This window comes from Primulina eburnea, chromosome 9 (genome assembly GCF_022965805.1).
Source record: "Primulina eburnea isolate SZY01 chromosome 9, ASM2296580v1, whole genome shotgun sequence".
Lineage (NCBI taxonomy): Eukaryota > Viridiplantae > Streptophyta > Magnoliopsida > Lamiales > Gesneriaceae > Primulina > Primulina eburnea.
In genome coordinates, this window is record NC_133109.1 from 32944045 (window position 1) to 32963626 (window position 19582).

At 37.3% G+C, this 19582-nt stretch overlaps 6 protein-coding genes across 11 annotated transcripts; 3 read left to right on the forward strand and 3 right to left on the reverse strand.

Annotated features, from left to right (window-relative positions):
- The first annotated feature begins 349 nt into the window (after positions 1 to 349).
- LOC140841826 (uncharacterized) lies at positions 350 to 1800 on the forward strand. Of its 5 annotated transcripts, none has more exons than XM_073209523.1 (3): positions 350 to 570; positions 691 to 1193; positions 1230 to 1800. In XM_073209523.1, exons 1-3 carry the CDS (start codon positions 408 to 410, stop codon positions 1479 to 1481), a joined length of 918 nt encoding a protein of 305 aa, XP_073065624.1. In that variant the 5' UTR covers positions 350 to 407; the 3' UTR covers positions 1482 to 1800. The 5 variants fall into 5 exon arrangements, with proteins under 5 accessions (XP_073065624.1, XP_073065625.1, XP_073065626.1 ...); XM_073209524.1 differs by having other exon boundaries at positions 1236 to 1800; XM_073209525.1 differs by having other exon boundaries at positions 691 to 1166.
- A 422-nt stretch (positions 1801 to 2222) lies between these two features.
- Positions 2223 to 4384, forward strand: LOC140841827 (V-type proton ATPase 16 kDa proteolipid subunit). The gene is made up of 3 exons (XM_073209528.1): positions 2223 to 2458; positions 2963 to 3248; positions 3971 to 4384. The coding sequence occupies exons 1-3, from the start codon at positions 2380 to 2382 to the stop codon at positions 4101 to 4103; spliced, it is 498 nt and encodes a 165-aa protein (XP_073065629.1). The 5' UTR covers positions 2223 to 2379; the 3' UTR covers positions 4104 to 4384.
- Positions 4385 to 5339: 955 nt separating this feature from the next.
- LOC140841828 (uncharacterized) lies at positions 5340 to 8863 on the forward strand. Its single transcript, XM_073209529.1, is given in 11 exon segments — positions 5340 to 5481; positions 5599 to 5650; positions 6478 to 6555; positions 6899 to 6923; positions 7011 to 7043; positions 7155 to 7257; positions 7259 to 7274; positions 7353 to 7483; positions 7651 to 7871; positions 8163 to 8416; positions 8578 to 8863. Coding segments are annotated over 10 exon segments (957 nt in total). The 5' UTR covers positions 5340 to 5481; positions 5599 to 5647; the 3' UTR covers positions 8671 to 8863.
- A 503-nt stretch (positions 8864 to 9366) lies between these two features.
- LOC140841829 (fructose-bisphosphate aldolase 1, chloroplastic-like) lies at positions 9367 to 11494 on the reverse strand. The gene is made up of 6 exons (XM_073209530.1): positions 11159 to 11494; positions 10731 to 11000; positions 10470 to 10579; positions 10253 to 10343; positions 9821 to 10090; positions 9367 to 9730 (listed from the first exon to the last, which is right to left on the reverse strand). The coding sequence occupies exons 1-6, from the start codon at positions 11345 to 11347 to the stop codon at positions 9452 to 9454; spliced, it is 1209 nt and encodes a 402-aa protein (XP_073065631.1). The 5' UTR covers positions 11348 to 11494; the 3' UTR covers positions 9367 to 9451.
- Positions 11495 to 13494: 2000 nt separating this feature from the next.
- LOC140840599 (uncharacterized) lies at positions 13495 to 14382 on the reverse strand. 2 transcript variants are annotated; one of them, XM_073207780.1, is made up of 2 exons: positions 14315 to 14382; positions 13495 to 14179 (listed from the first exon to the last, which is right to left on the reverse strand). In XM_073207780.1, exon 2 carries the CDS (start codon positions 14142 to 14144, stop codon positions 13515 to 13517), a length of 630 nt encoding a protein of 209 aa, XP_073063881.1. In that variant the 5' UTR covers positions 14145 to 14179; positions 14315 to 14382; the 3' UTR covers positions 13495 to 13514. The 2 variants fall into 2 exon arrangements, with proteins under 2 accessions (XP_073063881.1, XP_073063883.1); XM_073207782.1 differs by having other exon boundaries at positions 13495 to 14159; positions 14315 to 14368.
- Positions 14383 to 16280: 1898 nt separating this feature from the next.
- LOC140841830 (D-ribulose kinase-like) lies at positions 16281 to 19046 on the reverse strand. The gene is made up of 9 exons (XM_073209531.1): positions 18966 to 19046; positions 18502 to 18737; positions 18227 to 18366; positions 17880 to 18132; positions 17643 to 17775; positions 17377 to 17465; positions 16955 to 17232; positions 16686 to 16755; positions 16281 to 16578 (listed from the first exon to the last, which is right to left on the reverse strand). The coding sequence occupies exons 2-9, from the start codon at positions 18703 to 18705 to the stop codon at positions 16384 to 16386; spliced, it is 1362 nt and encodes a 453-aa protein (XP_073065632.1). The 5' UTR covers positions 18706 to 18737; positions 18966 to 19046; the 3' UTR covers positions 16281 to 16383.
- Between the last annotated feature and the right edge of the window lie 536 nt (positions 19047 to 19582).

A 19582-nucleotide genomic window follows, 5' to 3' on the forward strand; every position in this document is an offset into this window, starting at 1 on the left:
TACAAATGATCACCATCTAGTTTAACATTTTGTATTGTGTAGAAAGGATATTTTTATGGTTTTCCTGTCATGTTCATTGGAAATTTATATTAATATTAACACCACACATTTGATCAATACTCTTAATGAGAGTGAGCGAGTAGGTTTGCGGATGGAAAAGAAAATAATGCAGTTGAAGTTCATTCAATGAAGAAAATTGCGATTGCTTGCTAAGCTGCGTATGCATGTCGCCATCGATGGGACTTAACTCTTGTGCCGATATTAATTTTCTGTCGGTGTCCCGTTCTATATAACAGATAACTTTGAGCTCTCAATTACTCAGGAATCACTTTGGGCTACTGCCCTTCAGCTTTTGTCTGCCTTTCGTTCCAAGTACTAGTGGGGTTCCCGAGAAGATTTGGTTTACGATGAGGGTTCATTCCCTTTGTCAGACAGCCCTTTGGGGCGTTTTCTTTGTGTCTTTATTGGGGATTTGCAGTGCAGATGACAAGACATTGTTCGAGGTTGTCGGGGCAGTAGAGTGTGCTGATTGCAATGAGTATGACATTAAAACTACTGAGGCATTTTCAGGTAATTTCGGCTACATTGTTTGTTTATGCAAACATAGATATATAATGTAGAAGAAATCCAACACCAAACAAAAGGTTTTCGTACTCGTTCTTGATCCGATACCTGATTTTATATATGTAGGTCTCAGTGCGAGCGTTGATTGTAAGCTCGAACACGGGGAAACGAAAAGAATGGGAGATATAACCAAGCTCGACGAAGATGGAAAATTCAAGATCTCAGTCTCACAACTCCATCAAGATTGCTACGTGCAGCTCCACAGCGACGCCGCAGTCCCCTGCGCAGCCCTTAATGGCACCGAATCCACAAAAATCGTCTTGAAATCCCAAACGAATGGTATTCAAACCTTCGGGCCGAGTAAAAATCCGCAGTTCTCAACTGCAACGTGTGCTTCCAAAGCCTCTTGGCATTTCTTCAAGCACCCGCATTTTCCATACACCCATCCGTGGAAGAAAAAGTTCTACAAGCCGCCTGTCCCCGTCTACAAGCCACCAGTTCCAGAGCACAAGCCGCCGGTTCCCGTCTACAAGCCACCAGTTCCAGAGCACAAGCCGCCCGTCCCCGTCTACAAACCAAAACCACCAGTTTACAAGCCGCCGGTTCCCGTCTACAAGCCAAAACCACCAGTTCACAAGCCAAAGCCAAAACCACCAGTTCACAAGCCAAAGCCAAAACCACCAGTTCACAAGCCACCAGTCCCCGTCCACAAGCCAAAGCCGCCGGTCCCCGTCCACAAGCCAAAACCACCCGTTTACAAGCCACCGGTTCCAGTCTACCATCCAAAACCACCAGTGTATAAGAAGCCATTCCCGAAGTTCAAATTTCCTCCAAAGCACTTCCACCACCCCAAATTCGGACACTTCCACCACCCCAAATTCGGGCACTTCCCACCACTACCTCCGCACCATCCTTAAGCTTTTTAAATGATGCATTTGTGTTTGATTTATTTGTTACTGTGTGAACAAAGAATTGGTTTTCCGTCTCTTCAAAGTTCAAATGAAGTGTGTGTTCCTTTTAAAAAATATATATATATAGTTTTAGAAATAAATTAACAAACAGTCGGAAAAGACAGAATGTGAGTGCATGACAGTTTAAAATGTTTGTATCTGGTTTGGTGTTGACATGCAATGCATATGCATGGTTTTTTAAGGTTTGTTTGATTGGTTTGTAATTATTACACCGTTTATAAAATTTCAATTCAGTGTTCGTTCAATAATATTCAACCATTTATTATGATTTATTCACGTATCATATTGTATAATATATTTCGATTATGTATGTGACATTTACTTCTGGTGACAAAAGAAATTTATACCACGATTTCAAAAATGACATGCACATGATAAAAAAGAATAAAATGGGAAAAATTCCATATCTATTTAAACAGGGAATTAAAATTCTAATTTTAGATGACAAAATATTTGGAAATAATGCACCAAAAATAAATGGATTAATTGAAAAGAATTAAATTAGAAAGCAAAGGGCAATTATTAAGGAAGTTTTATAAACTTTGTTATTAAGGAATTCACCACAAGAAAAGTTTTTTGTAAAAAAATGTAACCAATAATAGATCATACTCGTAATGGGCTTGAAGGAAGGCCCAAATTTCCCAAAAGCCCAATCCCGTATATTTCAGAATAATCATAGCTGTCTGTCTTTTCCACCTCTCGTTAATGATTGGTTCTCTCTCTCATTTACCCAAAGGCCAAATCCACGCACAGAGAAGAAAGAGAGAAATCGACCGCTAAAATCCAGATCCAGCAAAAGGTTTCAACTCTCTGCTGAATTAGAGCTGAATTCAGTTCCAGAACAATGTCTTCGACCTTCAGTGGCGATGAAACTGCTCCCTTCTTCGGATTCCTCGGCGCCGCCGCAGCCCTTGTTTTCTCATGTGAGTATTTTACGTTTGTTCCCCTTTGATGTGATTATTTCTCACTTTTTGTTTATATATGTTTCGATTATGTGTTCTGTAGAAGAATTAATGGATATAATGTTTTTCTTCATTTTGTTGGTTTATGCTGGTGGTTTACTTTTTTTTAATGATAATTAATTGTGTCGATGAAGTATCTGAAATTCATATTCTGTTCAGAGGAAAATGAGATTGTATGTTGTTCGGTAATAAATCATGGATTCAACAGGAGCATGCAATTATGGTGTAGTTTTTCAGATCATGGTAAGATTGCTTGCTTGAACTTGTAGATTAGGTCGTGGAATGAGTAATCAGCTGGGTTGGATTAGATTGACTGGAACCAATAAAAATTTATGCTTATTCTCATTTCGTGTTGAATTAACCGACTGACCTTTGATGGGACACTTATATTGGATTTGGATTGGATAACTTCACAAAATTTCGTTCTTTCTTGTTTTCTATTTTGTTTCTTTTTTCTTCCCCCAGGTATGGGTGCTGCATATGGGACTGCTAAGAGTGGCGTTGGTGTTGCTTCGATGGGGGTGATGAGGCCAGAGCTGGTAATGAAATCAATCGTGCCTGTGGTTATGGCTGGTGTTTTGGGTATTTACGGTCTCATTATTGCTGTGATTATCAGCACTGGTATTAACCCTAAAGCTAAGTCTTATTACCTGTTTGATGGCTATGCTCATCTCTCTTCGGGCCTTTCTTGTGGACTCGCTGGGCTGGCTGCTGGAATGGCCATCGGGATTGTCGGAGATGCTGGTGTTAGGTATGTGTTTGTATCAACTTCATGGAAATTCTAATCTTTCAGGGTTGAAGTTTGATTTGTCTTGTGATGTTGTAAGTTTAACAGTCGCGTAGGTGATAGCGCCAGGTTTACTTTATAATTAAATTTGTCAGCATAGTTTATTATAGATTCCACTTTGAAAGGTTTAATGAGGTAAAAAGTAAGGGATAATTTTCACAAATTATTGACGAACACATATAATGTATGTATTATGAGAGAGTGTTTAAGGCTTGAGCTAAAATGTTTGACTTGAAATGGCATTTTTAAGTTTTCTCCGTCATGAAGCAATTAAAATGGGAGCCCGTATAATTTGTAATTTGGTATAGTTGATGATGAAATTCTATGCTTCAGGTCTTGTTTTGTTGATTTGTTGAAAAAAAATTGTAAATTGCAAATAAAAATCTTTATTCTTCGATATTACCTATTGCCACCAAAACCAAGTCGGTATAAACTAGAACCAACAAAATTCGAGGATGATGAGTGAAACATGCCAGTGTAATCATGCAGCAATGTGATCTTGTTTAGCTTCAAACGTTGATATTCTGAGCGCTTGAGCTATGACTTAAAATCTTTCCATGTCCTTATGATGTGATCAGCTGCAACCACCCCAGTTTTCACCCTCGGAATGGATTTCAAACAACTATATGTACTTTTAGGCACATGTATGTTTTTAAATGGATCTCAACCTGACATCTTCTTTGCAGGGCTAACGCACAGCAGCCAAAGCTTTTTGTAGGGATGATCCTCATTCTCATTTTCGCTGAAGCTCTGGCACTCTACGGCCTAATTGTTGGCATTATTTTGTCTTCTCGAGCCGGCCAGTCTAGAGCTGAGTAGCGGATAACTCAAATCATGGCTTGCTTTGAATGAAACTTTTACTCTCATCCAAGATATCCCACAGATCTTTCTTTGGTAACTTTTGTGCTGTTCTTTGTATTCGAATATTTGGTTTCTCCTCCAAATGAATAAAAGAACTCATCGAGCGTTTATTATTTGATGGATTTAAAAAACTTTCGTGTATTTTTGTAGCTTCGTACGGTATAAAAATTCTGTGATTTCTGCTACTGGACACAAGTCTTATATTTATTTACAAATAATGACAACTTTGGTTTTTCTTAGACGACTTTGCCTTTTACCTGCCTGCATTTGACATAATCTTCTGTTACTTGAGCCACTCTTTCAATATGCTCTACTGTCGATTTTTTAAGAATTATTTTATAACTAGTTTATTTACAAGTTGTTTCTTTTTTTTCTACAAATTATGAATTTCAAAACAAAACTCACACTCAGACTGCAGTTCTTGTTTGCCCGACTTACCAGGCAAATGTATTTTGTACTGTTTCCGACTAATTTACTAATCATTATAATTATTTTTTAACCAATAATAATTGATGTGGAATACTTGATAAGATGTTTGCCAATTTTGGATTTTAATTTGCATTCTTCTTCTATTTTCTCAAAATTAAATTTTATATAATACCCAATACTGTATAAATTTTATAGGGTGTGTTTGGTTGAGTGGATTAAATAAGGATAGATTAATAGTCCAATATTTATCGTTAAAATTTTAAGTTGTTTTAATAATCATTTTGACCCGGTTTAAGATCTAATTTTATGGATAACTATTTGATTAATAAAATTGGATCTTAAACCGGGTCAAAATGATTATTAAAACATCTTAAAATTTTAACGATAAATATTGGACTATTAATCTATCCTTATTTAATCCACCCAACCAAACACACCCCCAGGTATAACGCCAAAATCCAAATAACATATTTTTAAGTAAATTAACATAATTATAAAAAGGGCATATGAATAGTTACTATTTAACATATTTGTTAAATTAATTTTACATATCTCTATATTTTTTAAAAAACTTATTGTTATAATTGATATAATTATTATAAAAACAAAAATAAGAATGATTAGCTATAATATTTATAATAATTTTTTATCGTAATTAATTATTAATGCTATGGGCTGCTTCATAAGATGGGCTTGAGTAGACGATATAGGAAAGGCCCAGCCCAATCACATCCACCGATATATTAAGATTCGTGCACAAGAATGACGCATCGGATCTTTCCTCCCCCATATTATTTCTCTCCAGTTCCTTTTCTTCAATCACTTCCAATCTAACTCGTGCTCTAGACTTCTCTCTTACCCCCGAAATCTCTGGTGAAAGATCGGCGCTTACGTTCTGCTATTCGAAGTACTGGCCTTTCCTTCGAGTTTACCCCGCGGACTCTTACTCTGTTGCGTGATTGATTAACCTTTTTCCATTTTTATCGGTTAATTAATCAAATTTTGTGATTGTTTTTTTCTGCAGGTGAATTCAAAGTTGAGAGCGCGTTTTCGTCGTCTGTGGTTTATTAAATATGGTGCGCCTCGAAACAAATTCCGATTTTTAAGAATTTTTTATTTGGCTTTGTGTTGAAGTTAATCTGAGAAAAATTTTGTTCTTTATTGTGCTGGAAAATCGAATTTCTTGTTTGCTCTGAGAATTTTCTTTTTGAGATCTCCATGTGTATTTTTGCCTATATTGAGTACTGACCGACCTTACTGGAAAATATTATTTCCTAGGATCATGATTGTCGTAAATTTGCTGCTTCGTTTTATACTGCTAGTGCTAATGAGGTTAAGAGTTTTAAGTGTGACAATAGTTCGGGTGGTCTGTTGTTGGTTTTCTTCATCTTTTGGGTTGATTGTGTCAATTGATGAGGTGTATTCATCGATGTGTTCGCTGGGAAGTACAAAATGCTTGTGGCTGGTTCAAGACTAAAATATTATTGAGCTAATAATCAAGATTTCAGTGGATTATATGATTTTTTTTGGTCCATATGGGTTCTATGCAGAGGTAATTATTAGTTCTAAGATTTTTAAGATGCATACAGTTCTTTGATCATGGGTCTCTTGGAGGGGAAGAAGAGATTCAAGAGTTATTGAGCATGTGATAGGTTAATAAAATATAAGCCCTTGCTAAACTCACAGTAATAATGGATTATTAGCCATGAGACTGCATTGTCAAAGTAGTTTTGGGCTCTTGAATGGCGTTCTGGATATTTTATGCATCAAGAGCATCATTTTTAAATGCCAACGAGGATGTATATTTGCGAATTTTTTTAACACTCTTTATTTTGTGTTATTGCTGTTATGAGAGCCTTCACTAGGTGTGTTCACATATATATTTTTTGCTTTCTTGTTTCAGTTTTTTAATGGATATGGATACCATGGAATGTCATTTGAGCAAACATATCGGTGCTATCCTGCGTCTTTCATCGACAAGGTTTGACGGCTTCTCCAACTTTTAATTAATTTTTACTTTAATTTTGCAATGATTCTCACAGATGTAACTTATAGTTGAGTTAACACTACCAACTCTTTTTTAACCCCATGGATACCCTTTGAAGATATTTTCACGGTTACGTATCCTTTTCCTGGAACTCATAGTTTGGGTTTTTTTTTCTTTCATACAATGCTTGTGATATTTTATTTGTACATATGATCAATCTACTCTAACCATTGGTATTTACTTGAAACTTTTACAGAATTTGATACTGTAATCAATTTTGATCTAATTCTGAATTTTCCCATCTTAATTCTGATTTTTCTTATCTCTTAATTCGCAGGCACAGATAGAAAATGGTGACAAAGGTAATCAGTTTAATAAACTATAACTGTAGGCAGAATAGTATGTTTCCTTGACCCATGATATCTCATTCCACCTTTTTTTTGTTTCAGTAATCATGCCTCCTTCGGCTCTAGATCGCCTTGGTTAGTTTCACATCTTTTTTTCTAGTGACATTATATCGTTTATAAACCTTTTCCTTGGGCTTGAACAGTTACTGATTTCGAGCCTTGATCTAACTTGACTTCATCTTACAGCATCACTTCAAATTGATTACCCTATGTTGTTTGAGCTTGGAAACGCTGCAACTGAACGAGTTTCTCATTGTGGAGTTCTGGAGTTCATTGCAGAAGAAGGCATGATATATGCCTTACTGGGTATGTGCAATCTGTGTGCACGTTATATTATTACTTTTAGTACTTTGGGACACGATTTGATGTTTTGTGATCGTGCAGATGATGGAGAACCTGTTGTTGCAAGAAGGAGATATTGTACGGGTAAAAAATGTAACTCTTCCAAAGGGTACATATGTCAAATTGCAACCTCACACAAAGGATTTCTTGGATATATCAAATCCAAAAGCTATGTGAGTGTTGGACATAAAATTAACTTGCTCTATCCGTGATTCTCATACATGTGTTTGGTGTTGTCTAGCTTCTCTTTTGGTTTTCCTAGAAAAACGACATTTTTGAAAATTTCCTGTTTTTTTGGTTATCTTAGTTTAATCTTTATTTTTAAAATTCTCTCTTGCAGCTTGGAGACGACATTAAGGAATTTTTCTTGTTTGACCACTGGGGATAGTATCATGGTGGCTTATAACAATAAAAAGTATTACATAGATATAATCGAGTCGAAGCCTTCTAATGCCATAACTATTATCGAAACCGATTGTGAAGTGGACTTTGCTCCTCCTCTCGATTACAAGGAGCCGGAAAAACCTGCACTGTCAATTCCAACAAGCAAAAGAACAGAAGGTACGATGTTTTTCAGTGTTCCTCATTTTCTTATATTCATCATCTTATCATTACTTTAGTACGTTGGCAATTAATTATCTTACAATCAAGAGGTTACTGCTCACTGTAGGTTCCGCTTTTAGAAAATAAGTTGCCGCAAACCTCATCTATTCAGTTAACATGGATACATTTCTCTTCTTAATTCTCCTTTCAAGGAAGTCGAGATTTCTTCTTGGACGAATCCTTCCTATGCTAGTCATCAACTAACCATTATCTTGGCCATTTTGTGCCTTTTTCTGTTCATTTGTTCAGGCCAGGAGCCTGCAGCTGAGACTGAACCGAACTTCAATCCATTTACTGGTACTGCGAGAAGACTGGATGGAAAACCCCTGAAAACCCAGCCTCCACCAGCCTCTTCATCTGCACCCACTTTCAAGAACCTGAATGCCTCCAATGATGGTGGACAAGCTTCTGCATCCAGTTCCAGTTCACAGAGCACCAGTCGCCAGTCTCAGGGCAAGCTTGTTTTTGGTTCAAATGCAAACCGCACCAGTGAATCATCAAAGGTAACCTTTTTCCTGCCAAAAAAAATCAGATTCCATGCTCAAGATCCCACAAAGATATGTTCCCTCACAAAAAAAATGTCAAGTTCATACTTTTCCGATTATAAGATATCAGATGGTTAAAAGGATGTTCTGGATCTGATATCCGTTGACCTTTATCACAGGACACTTCAAAAGACACCAAACAAGAGCCTCCAAAGAAAGAAGACCCCAAATTCCAGGCCTTCACTGGGAAGAAATACTCTTTGAAGGGTTGATTGTATATTAAATCCAAATTGTTTTCCCTCACTCCTTGGATACATGAACGATGTACGTAAGCATGCTTCATTTTACGTGTGGAAATATGGATCTTGATTCAATATTAAATCAAAATCAAGTTATAAATTATAAAACATTGAATTTCATTTATCATTGTTTCTTATTTTAAAACATTGTTGTTGTTTTTGTGAAGTGGGTGTAAATTATTATTATTGTTATTATCAACAAAGAGTTTATACTTTGTTGTGGGGTGATGAAATTTGATGAACCCGCGTTCTGTCGATTTATTATCTGTTGTAAGTGATAATCAATTCCAGTATGGCTTAAATGTCTCTCATTTAAAAACTAAATCACTTGCCGGATAATTTGACCAGGGTTAAAGATTTTTTTGTAGGCACAAGATAATTAGAGAAAACAATTATTTCATGAAAAATAAATAAAGATTAAAAGCCTTGTAATTATGCGTTTGATATTTGAGATTATTGCCGTTGGAAGTGTAAGTAATATTTTTCCATCGGAAATTTAACTATTTATATAGATGTTTAATCATAGTAACCACCTCTGTTTTTATTTATCATGCTTCTTTCTTGTACACGAGCACACGCACTCTATTTCATATCTCATCATACATCAGTGCTGATTAAGTTGATCAAGTTGTTTAAAAAGTAAAAATAATGAACAAAAATAGCTATGAATCAACGATGAATAGGGCATCCTTTTTTCCTTTAATTCATAAATTCGTCATAAAGCGGCCATGTTTTTGGTAGTGAAATATGCTTATTAGTAGCTGTAGCCTTTCACAAACATTCCTGTCTTGGCTTCCTCTGATTCTCCCTCGGTGGTGTACTTGCCGAGTTGAGCCAACGAGTTAGCCTTGGCCCTGAGCAGCAAAGCTTCCTGAGCCGCCTTCACGTTCTCCGGGCGGCCTCCCCAAGTCTTCAGGCATGTGTTTTGAAGAGCTCTTGCGTAGGAGAACGACACGTGCCACGGGTTCGGGGCTTGGTTCATGGCATTCAAGTTCAAGGTTGCTTCCACCTCAGATTGCCCACCAGACAAGAACTGCTCATCAAAAGAGTAAAACCTGGTCTCAAATTTAAAGTCGACTCATTAACACACTCATGTATATGAAGCAAAACTGGAAATACTTGCCATGATTCCAGGAACGGCCGGGGGGATTCGCTTGCGGAGGAGGCCGAGTGTGTATGCGGCAACCTTTTCGGGTGTCGCCTTTTCCTTGCATTCTGCACCAGGAGTGACCATGCTTGGTTTGAGGAGAATACCCTCAAACAATACATTGTTTTCGGCTAAGTAGAAAAACACCTCAGCCCACACCTTCAAAGCTACCTCATAAGTCCTGTCAATCCCATGCTCGCCATCTAGCAAGATCTCTGGCTCCACAATTGGGACCAATCCAGCCTCCTGAATCATCATGAAAAAACACCTTCAGTTCCACCAAATCGTGTGGACTGGAGTTGATCAAACAGTTGGATGTTTAAGTTTTGAAATCTCGAGTCATGCTCATCACCCTAAACTCCCCAAGCATGATATCATACAGTTAAAATGGGAAGGGGCTATATGTACCTGAGAAATGGCGGCATAGCGGGCTAGGCCCCAGGCTGCCTCTTTCACTGCCAGGGCAGATGGACCATTGGGAATGCTCACCACAGTACGCCTGAGCAAGGTCCGAATCGAGAAATTTGGTTAGAATCAAGGACATTAAGCTTTACTTAAGGTCTACCGGTATCATTTACACATATTTAGTTTGAGAGGTGATCAAAGTACGAATAAGTATCCTTACCATTTGGCGAAACGAGCACCTTGTTGGTAGTAAGCAGCGGAGCGAGAGGCGAGGCCATCAAGACCTTGGCACCATGACTCGTCATTTGAACCAGCAAGTGGAACCAAACCCTGCAAAGTTCGAATCCCATTAATTATATAAGCATTCAAGAATCATTAAAATCTCTGACCCACATCGCAGCATAGTCACAACAACGAAGAATTCTTAGATCCATCCTGCTAACAGCAAACTAAGAAATGGAAACGGGTGTTTATTGATTACCTTATCGACTTTAATGCCAGGGACAATATTCTGCTCAACAAGAACATCCACTATTTTCTTGCCATCAATGGTGGATTGGTAGAGAGTCTCCTCGAATAAGATTGCACCAGAGATGTACTGGCCGAGTCCAGGGGCAGCCACGAGAAGGGTGCGATAAGCCTGACGGTTCGCCTCGGTGTTATCGAGCCCAATGGATGCTAGACGCTTCCCACAAGTCGCGTTTGATTCATCTATGGCAAGAATACCACGCCCTGGTGATGCAACAGTTTTCTACACCCAAGACACATTTACAAAAAAATGGTCAGTCTCTCAATTAGCTAAACACTCGCCTCTCCAATAAACTTACCACCAAATAACCAACAAAACGCAGTTTTATATAACATTATGCAAGAACTGAACCAAGCCAACTGATGAAACTAGCCATATACCGCAGTCTTGACGAGCTCATCGGCATAGGAGGATGCACGGACGGTGAGCGGTGATGGTGCCGCCTTGGGGTGGAAGCGGATGGTGGCAGCGGAGGTGGATGGGTGGCGGAGAAGGGAGTGGCCTTTAACGAACTCAGACTTGTCAAGAACAGGAGATGACTTGAGGAATGAGGCTGAGGCTGAGGCCATTGGTATCAATAATTTTCTTTCTCCTCCCTTTTTGTGGTCGAGAAATTTGATGATATGAACTGAAATTATTGAAGCAAAAACCAAGAATTGATCAAAAATCTTATCCCCCCACTAACACTCTCTTTGCCACACATAAAACCATCCTCATGCATGGCTCAATTTATAATTGTGTATGCTGTGTTGTGACAAAAGATGTCACATTTGCGGCTGTCATGATTGGGCCAATCGTGGGTTGACAAGTGGATGTGATGATTTGGTTGCACAAGTTGCTAAAATAGATTGAACCATACACAATACTCCACTCATACAGTCTTGTCTAATATTATTTGCTTCAACTTTATTCATTTGTCTACACATATTCATTTATTCAATATTTATATTTGTGTTCTATTACTTTTAGTAACGGAAAAAATTTAGTTCATCAGAAGCAACTTAATTTTGGATGTTTAGAAATTGTGAATGAAATTTAGAAGCTGGGTAATATCATTTTTTTCATGGATGGAAATCAAAGGTAGGACATCAATTTTTGTCCTATCCCGAAATCCCATTTGTGCATAATTTATTCCAGTTTGTGATTTTGGAAGAAAAAAATATATCGTCCCCGGTTGTAAAAGTTGAGCTCTGAAACCCCATTTGTTCATAATTTATTCCAGTTTGTGATTTTAGAATATATATATATATCGTCCCCCGTTTTAAAAGTTGAGTTTTAAATTTTTCTGTCAAATCTTACGAATAAAGCTCCGATTTCAAACGAAAAAGATCATAACAAGCCCTCACAACATTCAAGAAACTTGCGATTGCGAAAATTTCATGCTGATATTTAAATGTGTGTCTGTACGCATAAAAATATTGGCAAACAAATGAGAATCACTAACTGGAAAAACCTTGATATTTTCAAGACTTCACGTTCTTCCAAAAATGGAGCTGTTTAACTGAAAAAATCTATTGGGTATGTAAATGTGAGGCTATGGTCATTTCTGATTTATGTTCTGTTTGTTAGTTTTGATTGGGTGTTAACGGTCATGGTTTAATCCCGGAATTGATGCGAGAGCGACACAGCGTGCACCGGATTATTTCATCATACCCCTGCAGGCAGTGCCTGCAGGGGTACATCCAAGGGCCAGAATTTTTTCTGGCCCAATTTTATTTTTTTTTAATTTTTTTTTTCCCCATGAGGTGGAATCTCAACCACTCATATGGGGTGTGGGCACACCCATAATCGAACTAACCGCGTGCACCATACCAGAAGACGGATTGTGTGCCAGGTTAGCTTTAATCATGGGAGCTCATTAACTTTTAAGGACGGGGCAAGATTTGTGCTAAAATATCAGGTATAAAAGTTCTGCTGTCACTGAATTTCCCATAATATTTCAAGAGATTTTCGAAATAAATTACTAGTATTAGGTTGCTTGCAGAGTGGAATTCTCCCTTACTAACCAGAAGGAACAAGAATATCAAATAGTGCATTGTCTAGGACTTTCAATGCCAAGAAACATCAGAACGCATTTTGTCATGAGCAGCAAAGTCAAGTTGGATTCAGACAGTTTTCAATGTTGCTTCTGTAAGAGATTTAGCATGCAGTGTAACAATTTGCGATATTTGGTTAGTCAATAATCATCCTTTGCAACATGTTCCGGAGGAAGCATTTTTCCATACAGAGCAAATTCTACAGAATGGAAACCCCATGATAGACAATTACTTCGTTTAGTCACCAACACAACGGCTAAAATATGTGAAGCATCTAAGGGTATGCATAAAATCTTTCAGCACCGATGAAGATAAAATCCAGTTCATTTTAAAAACTTGATCAAGTATCTGATTCGTGAGTGGGTGTATCACCACTTTAAACATGTATATGAAAATTAACACATGGAAAATTCTCCATTATGGAATCAATATCCAAGAACACGTGAAATTGTAAGTGATTAGAGTCACAATATCTCTGAACACACAACAAACTTCTCAATGTAAAAAAACAGTGTTTTCGAGGTAAAAACCATGCCAAAGATTGAAATTTCAACATATGCCAAATCTCAAAGTTTCCTGATTAGAATTCAATTAAAGTCTTTCTCATAACTCATCACAATCCTAAAAAATGGGGGTTTTTAATATACATAAAAAACAGAGCTTTTTTGGCCAAGTTTTTAAGCAAATGAATGATGTGATATCAATCTTCTTCACTTTCATCACTACTATATGACACCAAACCACTACTACTAGATACAAGCCTAGACTCATCATTATCACCGTCCTGATTTCTCGCGGTATCTTTTGTATCAGTATTACATGATCTTACCAAAGTCGAAGCTTCTTCTGCATCCGCAAAGTCTGTTTTTGCTTTCTTCGTTTGTGGGTTCACTTTAATTATCATTCCCAGCGGACGAGCTGCTGTATTCCTCCTTCCTAGAACTGATTTCTTTTCCTGGACCTCGGAAACTGACGGTGCCTCCTTTAGCTCATGTACAGCAGTAGCTTGTGCTGCTACGGCTGCCTGAAAGTTCTCCAGCTGCAGCTTTTCTTCGTCTGCAAGCTGTCGCTCATATTCTTTTTTCGACATCTCCAGGTTATCGAGAAACTCAGTCTCGTCTTCATCCAAAGCTTTAGGTGGCCTATGCTTGAATCGTTCGTTGAATTCAGCATCCTTCTTATCCTTGTTTTCCTGCAAAATCTCGTAAAGAGACCTGTCTCTCTGCGCAGTACCATCTTCCACTCGAACACCCCGAGTTCTCCGAGTTTCTTCCAACTGCTCTTCCGAGACGAAATTCATCAACCTCATCGGCATCTCATCATCCGCCATTCCCGAAAATGCTTTCTGATGGTTAAAAATAGAGACTTTTTTTTCCAATTTGTAGTTTATACAATTTAAAATTTCAGCAACGTTAGTGAAAACACACATTGAAAATTTGAAAGCGATAAATTAACAACTCAGTAAAAAGGATAATTGGAGAATCAAGGATGAAACCATACCTCGTGGGGATCTTCAAAATTAGGGTTTTACGGAATTCATACCCGAACTTTGTGTGGTGAGAACTAATTCCAACCATTGTGTAACACATGCCTTCATTATTTTATATATACTACTTTTTAAAAAACTAAAAAGATAAAAGTGCAAGAAGTATCTGCAATATAAAATATTATTATAATTAATAAACAAAAAAATATAAAATTATTTCGATCAATATCTTCGTGTATATGAACAGAAAAACAAACTGAGTCTATGGTAGATCGATCAAAATAAGAAAACCAATGTGTGTAAAATTCATTAGACGTACAAATAGTCCAAAAACGACACCAAACTGTAGAAGTCCAACCAACAAATTACCAAGAGTGTAACATCAATCTCAACTCGATACAAAACAAAGAAAACTCTGCATAATTGGCCTTAACACATAAGCCACAAACTCCTTCCTCTAGTACCTTCTGGGATATCTGTCCATGAACCTACCAGACGAGCACTCAAAGGCCAAGTGCCCTCTTCCTCCACAGTTGTGACATATAGCCATGGAAATGCAATCCCGACTCATAAGCCCCACTTGCTGGTAAGTCCTACACACAATGTCACGAAAGGGATATAGCAATCAACTAGCAAACAAAAAGCAATTATTCAATCCCTCTCATTGAACTTTCCATTATGTATTTTCATATAAATTACTTCGGACTTGGGTTAATTACTGAGGTTTGAGAGGATAGAGCAAAAAAGAATTTAAAATATCAGGTGTGGAGTAGATTGGATCAAGACCCGAGACACGCAGAAAGCAGCCAGGCACAGCATAAGATGTGATTTCCCTTTGTATTGATCACTCACTTCCATATCCCCCTAGGCCTCTTCGATTCAACATACACAAAAATGAAAATAATAGTTATGAACAAGATGAATGGATCCAATACCAAATAACCTGATGCCCCTCCTCGACTCCCGCCCTATACGGTGCATCACCATTAGAATAGCGTTGAGTACAAAGCTTATGATCCATTGGACTCCTACTTCTGCTCTTGCTACGGCTCCTGCTGTCTAAGCTCATTTTCCTAAATATCAACAATGAACTTCTATGCGCAATAATATCATCACCAACACCACAGTTGATGCCTCCTCCCTACCCTGTCCACCACAACCACACTAACAATCAGTCTTAGAAAACTTCACTCGTCCTTCATTTCGTAGACACCAGATTCCAACACTGTTACTGCAATTTTCAACAAACAATACCACCGCACATTATGCATGGAAAAAAGAAATTAGCTCCTGTCAAATTCTTGAACTCAAAAACACATTAAGTGTTTGATCATATATTCCAATTTAGATTTTACTAACCAGTTTTGCTAAAGAAAGGGATATATCGCACCCAAATCTACTTTGTGTTAGATAAGTGATGAGTAACAAATGATAAAACCAAATGTGTAAGAAAATTACAAAAATACAACAATATTGAGAAATATTGAGAAACGGTACTAGGTTAAATGTAATTTTTTCAATAAAAAGAATATCTCAATTCAAGACGGTGTAATTGAAATTAAGAATAATAAAAAAATAATTAACAAGTGAGTGGAACATTAAGTTAATTGACATATGTGCCTATGGAAGAATAAATTACTCAATATAAATAAATATATAAAATAAAATTGCTACCTTTTATAATTAATAAAAATGAGTTACCCAATTATTCATTTTTATTTGATATTTTATATAATCATTAAATTAGTGATATCCTATTTACGTGTTTAATAAACAACCGTGTAATATTGCATATATATAAATATTATAAAATTACTATAAAAGCAACACGGTCGATGTGTTTTTTTTAAAAAAAAAAAAAAAAGAAAATATAAAGTGTATGATTTATTTTTTTTTTTCATCTCGGTTTGGATGGGTTGTAAAATCACCCTTAATAAATGCCACCACATTCCCATATGGTGAAATTTTTTGAAATTCAACTAAACAAGAGAAAATTTTATATAGAAAAGGGATTAAATTTAAGATTCTTCTGATTAATTATTTCATGCAAAATTATACGAGGCGCGATGGCCCCAACCTACACCTAGCTATCAGCACCCTTCATGGCTAATAATGCAGCTCCATAGGCAGCTTCTGTTTGAAGCGCCTTTCGCACCGGCAAACCAAGCACCCTCTCTCGTATGGCTATCCACTTCTTGTTTCTCGACCCGCCGCCTGCAGTAAACACTTCTTCAACTGGGGTTGCTCCTAGTTCCTTCAGTAAGCTGTAACCCTTAGCCTAAATTAAATGCAAGGCGATTATTTGGTGGAGTTCTCTTCCATAATTAATTAAGGACAAGGCGGCCAACTGAAAAAACAAAATGAAAACGGTGGCTTGATCATCACCTCAATTCGGGCGATGGACTCAAGAATGCCATGCAAGTACTCGACATCACTTGCCGGGCGAGGATGCAATCTGATATGATAATTTGATACATAATATCATTTTTGAGGTAAATGACTGATACTAATTATTGTAGAACACACGAGATATGATAAACGTAGAAACATGGACGATATTCTTCTGCATTGAAACTACGACATTTGCAAAACCACTAGCGAGAAAAGAATAATATTATTGATGCCTGCAAGGATGAATAAAAGCAAGTTCTTACCTGGGTTCCATTTCAGGGTCTGCTACTGGAAATCTTTCCCCAATATCTAGGAGAGGGTAATAGTCAAGAGGAGAGACTTCAGAAGAATCTATCTGCTCACTCAGTTTCTGCAGCTGTTCATCTGTAAAAATTTGTCGAAGGACAGCACCGCCTGTGTTGGAAGCTCCCCCAACGAGCCATTTATCATCGAGGCGATGACTATACACCCCAAAACGTGCATCTTCTACTCTTTGTGTGCTCAATAATTTTATAGCAAGTGTTGAACCCAAAGATGTGACCTAATCATAAAGAAGCGATGGTTTCCACATGTGGTCGTCGAAAAACATATATCAGAGAGGCGACTCATAGGTATAAAACATTCTTGTGTTCTGATAAATAATCAAAAAGCTGCCCATAGGAAAACGAGGTAGCAAGATTCTCACAGATTGTCCAGGTTGATTAGCTCTCGCTGCAATAAAGGCTGCAATACTATCTGTGGTGCCAGTGCAAATAACACAATCCTTTGGAAAACCTACAGACAGAATAAATGTTTCTACATTAATTTTTGGTCCAAAAGCAGGGGAACTTCTGAGGAAATATCCAAAGGGAAAATTATAGGACAATATCCTATAAAAATAATGTCGCAGGATTTTCAAGTTAAAGCCAAGATATTGTAAACATAGTTAAAGCCAAGATATTGTAAACATACCAAGATGTGTTCTGACAACCTCTTTCATGGAACCAATGGTGGATCCAGGAGACAGAACAGTAGGTAAAACACGAGAATATGGCTGAGCGAGAAGCCAAGGGGGATATGACTCTGTTTCTGGATCATAACCCACCTGTCGAAATACTTAAAAAATCGTTTGCAGAATTACTAATTTTAATGGTCTGTTGAATAGGTTACAAAATAAGCAGTTGTCCGCTTTACCGGAAAAAATCTGACCTTCAAAGCATTGTTGTAATCAGAAATTCCAAGCCTGCCATGAAGAAGCCACAACAACCAGTCCGCTTGATGCAACAACACAGCCGATTGTTTTGCTGATTTAAAAAAATTCCACCAGTGCACAAGTTTGCACAATGTCGAAGAACCAGAACAAACTGTGTGGTTAACAGGAGCGATCGCCTTCACCAATGGCAAAGCCTCGGGATAACTCTCATTGTAGAGGAGTGGTCTACACAAGGGTTCACCTGTTGTGCTACGTCGATCAAAAAAATTGGGTGAAAAGCTTAAACTAGAGTAGTAACAAAAAAATGTAGAAAAATCATGTGAGTTTTTTGAGAAAATTCAACCTATCAACAATGAGAGTTGTTGCAGAAGTACCATCCACAGAAATGGACGCAACGGCTGCACGAAGACTGACTGGGATATCTTCCAAGAGGGCAAAAAGTGTAGTTCTCCAAGATTTCACCCAATCTACGGCTTCTTCACTCTTTCTAAGACCACACTTACAAGATTATGCATGCATCTTACAAAAGAATCAGACTAACAATTGCAACTAAAATGCCAACAGGAAGAGCAATCACAATCTGAAGCTTGAATAGTGCAGTAATGGCCCATTAATTACCATATGCAAAGGGTAATCCCTCTTGCCTTCGGCTTGTATGTTTCCATCCTTGTCAATCAGGGCATACCGAGCACCAGATGTCCCGAAGTCCATTCCAAGATAGAGTTTCCCCTCGACTTTAACATCAACGTCCATAGTGTATTCACTAGCTCTCACACCAGCAATTCTTGATTCTAGTTTATTAAATACGTTACATCCCGACATTTTTTAAGTTAAAGTTCTTGGATAACTATTCCCTGTCAAGTGGATTGAAAATAGATTACAATTTACCAATAATTTTATGTCTCCTTTGATCCCTGGTTCTTTGCCAAATTCAATGGAAACTAAAAACACAGTGCAGCAGCTTCTCGAAAAGAATAAGATTTAGCCAGAAGTTTCTACAAAAAACATAATAGAATCGAATACCCTCTAGAATTCAACATGCAATCTAAATACAATTTATATCTGATTGAGAGAAAAATTACTGAATTTCAGAGATTTGGGTAGATGGATAAGCAACGAACATGAAGGATTGTGAAGTGAGGCCACCATTTCTTCCAGCACGCCGTACTGATCAAGAAGATTTTAGCGGCCTTTTATAATGTTGCCTACCTGGTTTGAAGCTTAAAGCGCATGTCAGATGAGCGACTTTTATTTTGACCGAGTAAAGGAATTAGTTGATAGGCCGGATAATTGGGCCTTTAGATCAACCTTGGGCTTTGTACAGGCCTATACAAGCTTTTAGCGTACAAGCGGCTGCTCTTGGGATATTTGGAACTAGAAAAGGTAACATCAAACTAATATTAACAATAAATAAAATGAATATCAATATTTATTATAGTTCATTTCAAGATTGAACTAGATCCACTCTAAACTTCTCAAAAAGATCACTTATTTATTAATCAGAATACTCTGATTTTAATATCCAAATTCTCTTCATTAATCATATTCTTTCCAAAGATAATTTTAGATGAGAGAATTTTGTGTTTTGGTGTGCTTTTGAAATGCAAAAAAGGATAGGTATTTATTGGTGAAGTTTAGAGAAAAAAACAAAAATTAAAACATTATTGCTTACATAATCAAACCAACAATTTTTGACTAA